Raw genomic sequence first — 12,630 nt, 5'->3', positions numbered from 1 at the left:
GATGATACCTCACCACACAGCCCTCTTTCAAAGTTCTGAGGCTCACTGCCATGGAATGTATCCTCGATCTTCTGCCACATGAGAGGCTACTAAAATGCCATTTTGCTCATAAGGCAAAGGACCGAATGGGGCACAGAGGCTCGCTCATCTCTACACTAAGCCCTCTGCTCCACAGCGGTTGGAGGCTGAAATTTCTGCTGATAACAAGGCCTTCAAAAAGCTATTGAAGGGCTCTCTGCTAGGAGGCGGCTCCAGAATGTTCCTCAGAATCCCTCACCCACCAACTCAAACCTGGCCCAACAATGGAGTGTCAGAGTTGTTGCTCAGGTTATTAGAAATCGTTATGCGCATGTCAAGACTTTTCCTTGAGAAATTGTAAAAGAAAAGTCAAGAAAAAGAGAAAACAGACCCACTAATTTTAATTCTTCCTTCCACAAGCCATACTGTGAGGAAAGCAAATCCTATCAGTTGGAAACAAGAAATCCAATAAAGAAATACCTGCTTTCAAGAATAGCTTGTTCCACACAGGATGTCTTCTCCTTTGAGGACAATTCCAAAGATTGTTGACTGATGACTGACAAAAACTTGAGGATCAATTTAGTGCTTTCGGTTTTACCTGCCCCACTCTCACCACTGAAAGATAAAATGAAGATGTTCGTGCTTCTAAGTATCATTTGTTTGAAAAACCACCCTGGCCAATGTCACTACAATTCGTCCACAAAACTGTTGAAAAGTGGGAAAGCACAGATCAAAATGCCCATCTCAAGAGCTGAGTCCAAGCAAGTGAAGTCCTTTCTCCAGCTGGCCACACTGTTTCTGCGTCATGCACGCCTCTGTCGGCGCATAAAGGGAACAGAACTACCTTCACTAAGTTAAGGTAAGAAGATGGACGGTGCCTTTCGTGGAACATAAGCTCTGCAAGTAGAGGGGTCTCTGTTTTGTTCACTAGACTGTCCTGGATTCCTCAACGGTGTGGCACTCGGTAAATGTGTATTAAATGAGTGGGGACCTTAAGAGTATCTTCCTGGGAAACTTAAAGCAGGTAAACACGCATAAATGCAATCATTCATCAATATTATTGAGGGGATGAGGTAATTGACCTGCAGGTATTCGACCCAACTAAATCATTTCATTCCCCAAATAATCCTGAGGAGGAGGCAGCGGCTAAGCATCTGAGTCAGAATTTAACACAAGGTCTGTCTGAGGCCAAAGTCCTGCAGAAACCGTGCTTTCAGGATAGTTAAGGAAAAGTGAGCAACTCCATGCAGAGGGAGGGGAGGCCAACGAGAGAAGTAAATAAGAGATGGGTTGTAACTTAAAGGATAGGCAAACATGGCCGGGCAAAAAGAAAAGGGGAAGGATCTGGAGTAAGACGACAATGTGAGCGAAAAGTGCAGAAACCAGAAGAGCCTGGCAAGATCTGTATGGGACTGGGATTCTGGTTAGGTCAGCTGGACAGAAATTAGAGGCGGGGGAGAAAGAAGGGTGAGAGGCTTGAGATGACCCCAGGAGACGGAAGGCAAAGACTGAGCTTAGCAAGGCCGCCCATAATGAACACAGTTCTGGAGGTAATGCTCCAGCAGGAGCGAGGGGTCCCTCAGGCAGATCGGCTGTTGTCATCATCTAGGTGTGCGGTGGTCGGGTCCCAGACACAGAAAGGAAGGTACAGAGATGAGAGAGATTTAGAAGGAGAAACTCACTCACTTTTGTGTAAGACACCATGTCAGTACCATGGGGAGAAGAGAAGTAGTAAAAAGGCAGGGAACTTATAAGAAAAGCAAATTAAAGGCATAAGTAACAGTAGAGCAAAACCAACAATATCACAAGGTAGCAGGTTAACAACTGCTAAGCCGGCAACAGAAACAGATGAGCTCCACCTGTGTTCTGAAGAAGAGGCCCTCGGTGAGAGCCAAGAGCTGGGAAGTTATGAAAGGGGAATTTTGCTGGAAACGTGGTAAATGATTAAGCACACGTAAGACAAGGAGAGGAAATGACTCAGAGGGGATACCGTCTGCACCCGCCCGGGTGCCGCAGGCCCACAGGGATCTCCAGTGGTCTAAGCCAAATGCAATAATTCCATTTCCCTGGCCAGTGACAGGGTTGGCCGTGGGCAGATGTCAGGATTTCAGCCAAAGAGACTTAACATCAAGTTGCTGATGGCTCCTGGGAAGGTTTGCACACACACATAAGAAGCCAGGCAGAAACCCTCCCTTGCTGCAGACAACAAATACCTGGGAATCCACACCTATCTTGAGATCATAAAGTGAAAGCCAAGAAAATCAGAGAAGCGCCCAGTGGGAGTGGCTGAATCCACAGCCGTGAAAGTGCCCTGCCTGGTGTTGTCTGAGATAATAAAGGTCCATGCAGGTTAGGCCAACTTTGGTTGAGTTTTCCATTATCAGCAACGAGAATCTTCCTAGGACAGGGCTTAGCATTCATCTTTGCATAACTGGTACCTGCCTTGCCCGGCGGCTGGCACACAGGAGGCATTTGGCAAGGATGGATTGAATGAGTAACAGAGACACTAAATGAAAGTTGCAAGAAGAGATTTAAATAATTCTCCAGGTTTTTAAAAGATGTTCATCTACCTAGCAGTTGATGACTAAATTCTTTTAAAACAAGCAAACGAAACTTAAAGGGATAAGTTCTCTAGCTAAAACATGTGAGGCAGAAATAATGTTACGTGTTCCCCAAACCCACCTCTTTATCCTCCAGCACACAGAAGTAGATGACAATTCAACCTCCACTGTAGTAAGAACAGCAATCAGTTAGTAACAAGGGTCGGATGTGGCCAATTAAACAAGAGGGTAGTTGAACAACTGAGTAACAGGGATATACGCCCTTTCCACGTCTGATGGCTAAAACCCCCCTTCATGGTCCTCTGCTCTCTTGTCTTCCACACCCCCCTTCTGGGGCCCTCAGGGATGACACGTCTCCAAAACAAAAAACAAAGTAACATTCGGAGTAAAGTCAAGATTCTCACCTTCCCACATGGGGCTGCAAAATAAGCAAGAAATAAACCATTCCTGTGTTATGCCCCTGAGATTTGGGGGCTGTTTGTTACAGTGATTAGCATACCTTGACGAACATAATGTGGCAAAAATACAATTATGGAAAAGATACCGTTCAAACTTGACAGCAAAGGCTTCGTCAAGGAGAAGAAAACCCAGGACTCGCAGTCGTTAATCAGACACAGACATCAGTCTCTATCAACCTTCAGCCGTATTCTTTCTCATTGTAGTATATTTTCTTCAAGCATCTTCAAGTATATCTTTTTAAATACGTAAGTAAAACTTGAAACAAAAATAAAACTCAGATTTGTACAGTGCCCTGCAAGAGTAATTCTCAAACTTGGCTGCACACTAGAATCACCTAATATAGCCCTAATCTGAACCTATCACGGTAGAACTCAGTCATCGGTACTTTTAAAAAATTTTCCAGATGATTCTACCATGAAGCTAGGTTTTGGAACTACTGCTCTTGGAAGTAGTCACACATAATTCAGATGGGACTGCACCAGGAGATAAGAAGTGGGATCACAGTGTTACATGATCAAGGCAAAGAATAAAAATACTTAAACTATTCCGAAATTGTTAAAACCCAGCAATATGCCGGATGTCCCATGTCAAAGTAACAGGCCTTTTATCCTCGCCTCTTCCACCTCCCCCACCTCCGCCTGAGACTTTTAACATGCCCATGAAAACAATTTATTGAGGGTCAAACCAAGGTGATCTTTGAAGCAATAGAGAAAGAGCATCTCCACAGGTATTCCTTCCCTTCTTAAATATTCACACGCCTACTATGGTCAGGCCGCATGAAGGGCTGGGAAAGCAGTCCTGAACAAAAGAGCCACAGACAGCATCTGTCTATGATCCAGCAGTAGAGAGAGATCAAAGAGTCACAAAATATGGTCAGTGCTGTCAAGTATAAATCTCGGGCGACAGGAGGATTCATAATTTAGATGGAGGATAATGGTTGAGTGAAGATGTTTCTGGGGAAATGACATTTGGATAGAAACTTGAGGACATGCACAGGAGTTAACTGGGTGAGGACCGAAGGAAGGGGTGGGGCATGAGGCTGCTAGAGGAAACTGTTGGATGCCCTGGAGGACGGGAAAGCAGCCTGCAAAGCCACAGTTGGGGAATCGAAGGGACAGCGCTGGGGTCCTACTGAGGCCACTGTTTTCCAGTCAAGCACGGAACTGATTCTTTTAAATAGGGGAGTAGGGTGGTGTGGAATATCATGAATCACACCCCCCCAACATTTAAAAATTAACCGTCATTATAATGATATATATGACATAATATACATATAATACATTATATATTATGTTATACATGTGTGATACAGTGGTTATAAGAAGTATATACTTGGTCTTTGTCCTCTTCCTGGCAGAGTTCCTAAAGCACTTGGAATTTCCTAAGGGACCAGAGTGATTGTTTAAAGTCTTTTGTTATGTTAATGAGATGACTTTTAGAAAGCCCTTAGGTAACCAAAAGTTGGGGGGCTGGTTGCCAGGGGAACCAACCACATGCTTAGAGGGGACAGAACTTCCAGTTCCTCCCCTCCCCCCACCTAAGGGGAGGGCAGAGGGGCTGGAAGTTGAATTCAGTGACAAATGGCCCATGATTTAATCAGTCATGCCTAAGTAATGAAGCCTCCATAAACCCCCAAAAGGACCGAGTTTGGAGAGCTTCTGGGTTGGTGAACACATGGAAATTCGGGGGAGATTCATTCAAGCTCTGTGCCCTCTCCCCATACTTTGCCCTCTGCATCTCTTCCATCTGGCTGTTTTTGAGTTACCTCCTTTTATAATAAACTGTTGATTCAGTCAGTAAAATGTTTGAGTTCTGTGAGCCGCTCTAGCAAATTCATCACAAAGAAGGGGTCACTGGTACATCTGATCTATAGCTGGTCGATCAGAAGTACAGGTAACAACTTGGACTTCCCTGGGAATGGCGTAGATAGTGTCCAGGTAGATAGTGTCAGAATTGAGTTAATCATTTGGTGGGCTATATAATACAATATATGCTATATAATACATAGCATGGATATTATAGCATTATAATGATATATATAATTAGGCATGTACTTCTTTGCTTATTGTAATTATAGAACTATAAAGCCAAAATAAATTTAAGAATTAAATACAGACCAATAAAATTCAAAATAATTTAACCCTCTGGTGGATGTCGTTCTGCTCAAACTGAAGAGCTCGTGGCAGTGTGACTGCCTTATTGCTCCTCCTCGAGCCTGGCACGCCTATTCTACCACGGAGCGTGTGGTGACTCATTTATTCCACCTCTTTCCCCATTCCAGCCACTGTAAAAGAGTAACTCATACAGCAATTACGATCTTATTTCACCTTCCCTTACAGCAAACACATCACTTACATATCCAGTCCTACATTTTTCTCATTAGCCCATGGCAATTATAGTCCCAACCCTTGGCGCCAACGTGATTGCAAACACAAACACGGGCTTCGGAGAAAACGTGCTCACCCAGATGAACCCAAATGAGCTTATACTGTTAACAAACTTTATAAAGATGATAATAAAAATGAAAAAGAGAAAGAACCCAAAGCACTGGAACGGGGCCTCGGAGGATGTATCAAAAGTTTTGAGAGTTTTTCGTAGGTAGAATGGAAAGTCACAAGACAGTTTTGAAGCAGGAGGGTGTCGTGATCAGGATTTAAAGATCAGTCTGTGTGGAGTGTGGAGAATGGACAGAGGGAGGCAAGAGACGACACAGGGAGACAGGATGTGAGGGCAGAAGGGTAGTGAGAGGGGGCAGCAGAGAGGAGGAGTGAGAGGCTCCAGGAGTGACTGTGGAGGGAGAAAGGAAGGGATGCTGATGGCCCTGGTCAGGAGGGTGGACAGGAGGCATGGGGAATGACTCCTGAGAGCCCAGGGAGCTCGCTGGCATGAAGACCTGGGTGTTGGTAACACATGAAACTGTCTACGTAAGATCGTACACTTTACTGTATGCAGCTTTACCTTCGTTTGGGGGCTGTGGGAAGAGACTGACTTCTTGATCTCAGGCTAGGGACCCGCTAGGAGAAAGAACCTACTTGCTGAAAATGAGAAGCATGAGAGGACAAACACATTTTTGGGAGGAAACCAGGATGAATTTAGGACATGCCACCCTGAGATACCCATGAGACAACTCTGTGTTGATACCTTAGAGGCACTGGGACATACGTCCGGAACTCAGAAGAGAGACTGGAGGGGGAAGGCATTTAAGCCTGGGGAGTCATGCAGACCCAGAGAAGGAAAGGCAGGTTGGTTAGAAGAAGAGCAGGTGGAAAATGACAGAGGAGCGGAGGAATGCCCAGAGAGCAAGGAAGAAGCCCAGAATGATGGAGCCCCATGGAGGAGAGGGGGTACTTTGTGGTGTAAGGGGGGTGTGGAACCAAAGGTGCATCTTTCTTTTCTAAAGACGAAACATTCTGGAAATTTCTGAATGATAATGCCAATGATGCAGTAGAAAGGGAGAGGTCAGAGAATCAGGGGCAGGGAGGCTCAAAGATGAAGCAAAGTGACCAGGAAAGCAGGAAGGAGGGATCCGGAGCACAAATGAAGAAAAGGACCTCTGATGTGAACAGGGCCCTTCATCCACCCCACAGGCTAGTCTCCCAGTCCAGTGCAGGTATCAGCAAACTATGGCCCCCAAATCTGCCCTGATGTCCGTTTATGTAAATACAGTTTTATTGTAACAAAACCCGGCCCTTCATTTGCTCCCTGAGTGCTTTTGCACACCAAGGGTAGAGTTGAGTGGTTCTAACTGAGACAGTTTCACCCACAAAGCCTAAAATATATACTCCCTGGCCCTTTACAGAATACCTTGCTGACACCTGACAAACATTCTCAATCCTATGAATCAAATTCCCCTGGTTCACATGGTTTTCTCAAAATATACATGGATCGCTCCCTCCCTCACTTGCTAGATGACTTAGGAAGCTTCACCACTGCCCTGAGGATTTAGTCCAAAGGTCTTAGTGAGCAGGACAAAGCCCTTAAGGCGGCATCCTGCACCAGGAAGTAGAATTCTGTTCTGAAACTAACACAGGGAGACTGAATTTCAAATCCTGTGTCTGTTGCTCACAGCTAAAGTCTCTTTGGCAAGACACTCAACAGCTCCAGGCCTCAGCTTCCCCACAGAAAATGTCCCTTGGTCTTCTCTGAGGATTACACACAAATTAGTCTTTCCTGATGAATGTCAGTTCCCTTCCTCTGGTTTTCCAATCCCAGCCCCTTCGTGTCCCTTAGCAAATCCCATAGCTTTACAGGCATATCTTCTATTTCCAAATATCTACGTTTTTGCAAATGCTTCTGTGCCCTTCCTCCCCTCCATGCTGGCCATATTCCTACATACCCTTTCACTCATGATCACATGTCACTTTTATGAAATACTTTCTTTATTCCTTCTTGAGCATCTACTGCAACCTTCTCTGAGCAACCACGTACACATTTCTATCACAGCATTTGGCAGGCTGTATTCAAATTACTTATCTACATCAGTTTCTCCCCATCACAGTAGACGTTCCTGAAGGGCAGTGAGCGGGTTTTATCCTTTAATCTCCAAAGCCTAGCATGTAACTTGCTGTATCACATGAGCAAGAGGCTTGACTCAGGCCTTACTCTGCTTAGTGCCCCTCTCAGTCAGGACACAAGTTTTGTTCACTGTTCCAAGTCAATCACTTCTAAATATGTTACTAGAAATAGAAAAAGACCAAACACCCAATTACCGTTCCAGAATATAAACGATATAGTCAAGAAGAAATCGTTCCAGTTTTGGAAAACAAAAACACGTAAAGCAAGCAAAGGTCCTAAACCCACAGTTGCCCTGGAAATGCCTCGTTTGATTGACAGCTCTTGAACGCTGCCCCTACTAGACATTGTTCTGGGCAATGAGTTTCACAGATGAATTAGCCACAGGCCTTGCCTACACTATCTATCTTAAAAGGTCATATATACTGAAAAGACCATAATAAACTAAACTCTGCCTGTTCAATACAATGTCTGAAAAACTGAATTCAATGAAAAATGTGCTAGATCAACCAAGATCAAATGCTGACCTTGTCAGTGAGTTGAAAAAAAATTTCAAGTTTTAAACTTACATGTTTATATTTTAAAAACTATAACAGCATAAACATTCATTTAAATGTGCACAAAAAGATAAAACTAGAGCTTGAGAGGTAACAATCTTGAAAGTAAGACCGACCAACAAAAGAGGCTTGGACTAGAAGCCTAGAGACGTGACATTGCCAGCAACTAACCGGGGACCTTGGCCAAGTGACAGAGGCTCATAAAGTGAGGGAAAAATTGATCTATGAAGTCGTGTCCAGTTCCAAATAGGCCTATTATCTAGTTTCAAAGGTATTAGCATGAGAATGTTTTGAAAGTAGTAAAACGTTATATCCACCAGGGGGCAGATCATGCCTGAGGAAATCTAAATAGGGCTACTGTGCCGGGCAACTTTTATTTTTATACTCAGTTTTCTCTTAATTCCCAGAGCCCAAACCCCCACTAAAAAAAGGAACTGCTGGTGAGATCTATTAAAAACCAAAACACATTTTAATGAGAAATCTATTCTTAAAGACTCTGTTCCCTGAGTTAATTTAGATAAATACAGCTACTCTTTTCACAGCAGCATTACACAATGAGAGCTTTCTATTTGGGATCCACTCCCGTCCCCTTCACCCACCCCATTCCCCCCACCTTATTTTTAAATACCGCAGTCTTCGGCATGAAAATGCCAACCCCTTTCTGTTTTATTACACAGACACATACATAGATATATATGTATATGCACAATGATCTCACTTGATTTTGCACTTTCTCCCTAAGCTGCTGTCTAGCAAGCTATCTATTAGTCATGCTCTCATTTTTTCCACTGAAAGTAACAAATACAAGCAATTATCAATGGCAAATATTTAGACACCTAAGTCTGGAAAACAATTCAATCATCTTAAAATAGATTAAGTTTTCTTTCTTTCTATAAATCTTATTAAATTATATTCTGCATGCTGAAATAGTGACCTGAAGTTCTAACTTCTGAGCTTTAGAGAAGTCATCGAAACAAGCCCACAAATAGTGCTTCTAGTCATAAGGCAAGTTACTTTATTGAAAAAGTGACTCTTAAAAGCCTTTTAAAGATATATATAAAGTAGTTTCATTTTGATTAGTTGCAAATTATAATGATTCATATTTACTTAACCGAGTAAAATGACATGTCTCTCAAGTTTCCGCAGCCCAGAACATTTAGCACCACGAAGGTGGAGAAGCGAAGAGAGTATGTCCGCCCAGATGCTTCTCCCTCCGCTTAGAGAAAGAGGCAGACAGAGGTAAGCAGAGAGAGCGACAGAAAATGAATGAGTGAGAAAGGCATTCCTCTGTCACATTCATATAATTCTGATTTGTTACAAAAGCACAAGAGTAATGAGTAAAAACTGCCAGTCAGAAGAACACAATGCCCAAAAGTAGTTTTGTGTGTGTGGCACCTGTAGCTATCATTATAGAGTACCCACATCACAGAGCTGCTGGAAGCTTTCAATGAGCTGATGCCTGAAAAGTTCTTGGCACCATGTCCAAAACACAGCAACCCTTCAGAAACCATTAGCTATATTTCTTACCCATCTTCAGACACCACGAGGGACAGTGGGGGGGGCTCCACTTCTCTTCCTTGGGTTTTCCCAAGGGGCCTCCTCTGGCTTCTCTGCCCACCCACACTCTCCCTCCTGCCCTCCCTCCCCATGGGAGCAGGACTGGCTTCTTGGAGGTGAAATGGGGGAAAGGGCTGGTCTGCCCGTCACCATCCGGGAATTGGTTTCCCCCAGTGTTTGTGGCCACCAGTTACCTGCCTGTATCCATGACCAGGTGAGTCTCTCTGCCTGCCTACTTTGGGGCTGCAATTGTTAGCAAGCCCGATTGGCTGGAAGTCTAAAGCTGACATATGGCTCTCCATCTGTCTCTGTGCCTTATTTCCACTGAATCCGAAATCTGGAAGGGGAGAAGAAGGTCTTGTGTGCTGTCCTCCTAAAGACCCTTTTGCTTTCCCTTTCCTCTTGAAATAATATAATTATTTTGCCACAAGTTGGGACTAGAAAGCCACCTAAACCAGATGTCAAAGTCTCCTTTTACACCAGCAGTTTTAGCATACTAGCGGTTCTCAGTAACAGCCATGCTCCATGAATCAACGCCTTGGAAGGACAAATGAACGAAGCACTTGAATATTCCACAGAAACCTCACTGAGAGCGACATTCGGCACATCTGCTCTGGATATCATCCAGCGGTGTTTTGATCGTCACTAGAACATGATTCCAATGTAAACAATTAATAGTGACACCCAACAGGATGACACTAGAATATAGGTGGTGAAGCCAATTTGAATTAGTTAATAAAAACCAAGAAATATTTTTAAAGAAATGTATTCTACTGCTTTTTTAGATAGTTCCTAGTAATCAAGTTTTGATAGTGGGCTTTCTAGCAGTTTAATAAATAACTAAGACTCAGCTGAAATAGATACGTCAAGACCCTTCTCTCTGGCCAAAAAATTAATTGAAACAAGCATGCCTTTCTATCATTTTCTTAACATATAAATAGCAAGTCCCTTTTCTGTAGCTAATTCAAAGGTAAGTGTTAGGAACATCCAATAAAAATGATTAAAAATTCTTAAACTTGAGAGATTCTATCTAAAGTAATTTTATATTAGGGAAAAAAGAAATCTTGCTCAAATATATAAGCATTCTGTCTAGCACCCTAGAATATATAAAACATTTTAAATTTGGAAGAACTAGGCAACATTTCCTTAAATCGACAGGACCACGCAGCAGTGGAATAAACCAAAGAATAATTAAGGCAAATAAAAAAAAAGAAACAAAACAGAGTAATTATTCTGAGGCCAAGAGCCAGCAAAGGCGGCCCATCAGGTGGGCTCCTCCTGTCTTCCGAAAGCAGTAGTTATCAAGCTACTCAAAACAGAAAACTGTATCTGAGAAATTCAGGCACTTATACCATTGTTTTCATGAATGTTCTAAGCAGGTGTTGTGTTGTGGGGGTGGGCTGAGAAACAGCTGCTGGTAGGCAGACCAGTGGCTCTCCACATGGTGCCCCCTCCAGCCCTCTGCCAGCCTCCTGGTTGGCTGGTTACCTGATGAGGACGCACTGGTTGTCGTGCCGCTTCCACAGGCAGCGGTAACACTCGTTGGCGATCGCGAAGACGTGGGGGGGCAGCTCCCCCAGGTGGCACTTGCTGTACCGCTCCATGGTGGCGCGCTCATACAGGCCAGCGATGGTCTTGTAGGGGTTCACGGAGGCGATGATGGAGCCGATGTAGGTCTGCAAGCACACGGGGTGGGGAGACAGAGGGACACCCGGTTACACATGGCACCGAGGGGGTGGTTGCTGGACAAAGCCTTCTTGCCTCCACCCACGCTGGGACAGAGACGGAAGAGTCTGGATGCAGCTCAGTGCTGGTCCACACTGGGAACGGGGCTGCTGCCACCTCTCCCCGAAGCGTTGCCTGAGCTCTAACAGAATTCACCTGAGTGCGAATTGAGGGGAAAGATGAACTGTTCCCCACTGCATAAATTTTTCCTATACCTTTTGGTAAAAATCTTGTCATTCTATACAAATGATTGAAGCCAATTCAAAGAGGGCCCGCAGTGAAAGAAAAACAAGAGAACGAAGAAGGGGAAAGCGCAGGCCCAAATCCCTGCTCTTGCGTGACCTCCTAACCCCGGTGACCTGCTAATCCTGTCCCGGGCACAAAGGACTGTCCACTTCCAGCCTTCTTCCTCATCAGGTGGTCATTAGGATTCAAGCAACGATGAGAGAGCCAGAGGGGCTGGGGGAGGGGAACGGACAGTTACTGTTTAACGGGTAGAGTTTCTGTTTAGGATGGGGAGAAGGTTCTGGAGGTGGATAGTGGTCACGGTTGCACAACACCGCAAATGTATTAACACACTAAATTGTACACTTAAAAATAGTGAAAAATAGTGAAAATGGTAACTTTTATCTTATGTCTATTGAGCCACAAATTTTAAAAAGGAACAAGAACATTTTGAAAATACCAGGTATTCTTTCAGTAATCTCAAACACCTCATGGAGTGCCATATAACTTATCTGGAGCTTAGCTGACTGACAATCTTACCTTTCTGGGACAAAATCCAGGCCAGAAATTAAGCAAAACCTTCAGAGCAGGAGAGCAGAAGCTACAGAGCTATTAAAGGGTAACGCCTTAGGCCGCCTCCCACAGAGGTCACTGTTCACTTGTACTTCTGGGAGAAACAGTCACGAGGGTTTGGTTATCTGGTCTCCAGGCTCAGACACAATTGAAGAAGCAAGTCAGAGGAGGCTGCAACCACCACCAAAAACCAGCTGACCTTCACAGAGCGCGTGCACGGTGCCAAGGGCTTTCCGGAGTGTTATGCACTGAACTGTGTCCCCCGCAAATTCACTTGTTTGAAACTACCTCAGAGTGTGACTATATATGGAGATAGGGCCTTTAAAGAGATGTTTAAGTTAATAATAGGGTGGGCCCTAATCTAATCTGACTGAGGTCCTTATAAGAAATTTGGATACACAACATATCACGGGGTGGCTTAAGTAACACAAATTTATTTTCTC

At 44.1% G+C, this 12,630-nt stretch overlaps 1 protein-coding gene across 1 annotated transcript in view; it reads right to left on the bottom strand.

Moving 5' to 3' along the window:
- Positions 1 to 12,630, bottom strand: part of MYO10 (myosin X) — a 209,897-nt gene that overhangs the window by 95,820 nt on the left and 101,447 nt on the right. Inside the window, exons 4-5 of the mRNA XM_046671550.1 lie at positions 11,153 to 11,340; positions 499 to 633 (exon numbers count right to left, since the gene is read on the bottom strand). Of these exons, the coding sequence (XP_046527506.1) occupies positions 499 to 633; positions 11,153 to 11,340 (323 nt within the window). The remainder of the gene's footprint in view (positions 1 to 498; positions 634 to 11,152; positions 11,341 to 12,630) is intronic.

This window comes from Equus quagga, chromosome 9, assembly GCF_021613505.1.
Source record: "Equus quagga isolate Etosha38 chromosome 9, UCLA_HA_Equagga_1.0, whole genome shotgun sequence".
In the NCBI taxonomy this organism is placed as follows: Eukaryota; Metazoa; Chordata; class Mammalia; order Perissodactyla; family Equidae; genus Equus; species Equus quagga.
Note: the sequence above shows the minus strand (reverse complement) of the source record. Positions and strands in the feature narration are given on the sequence as shown.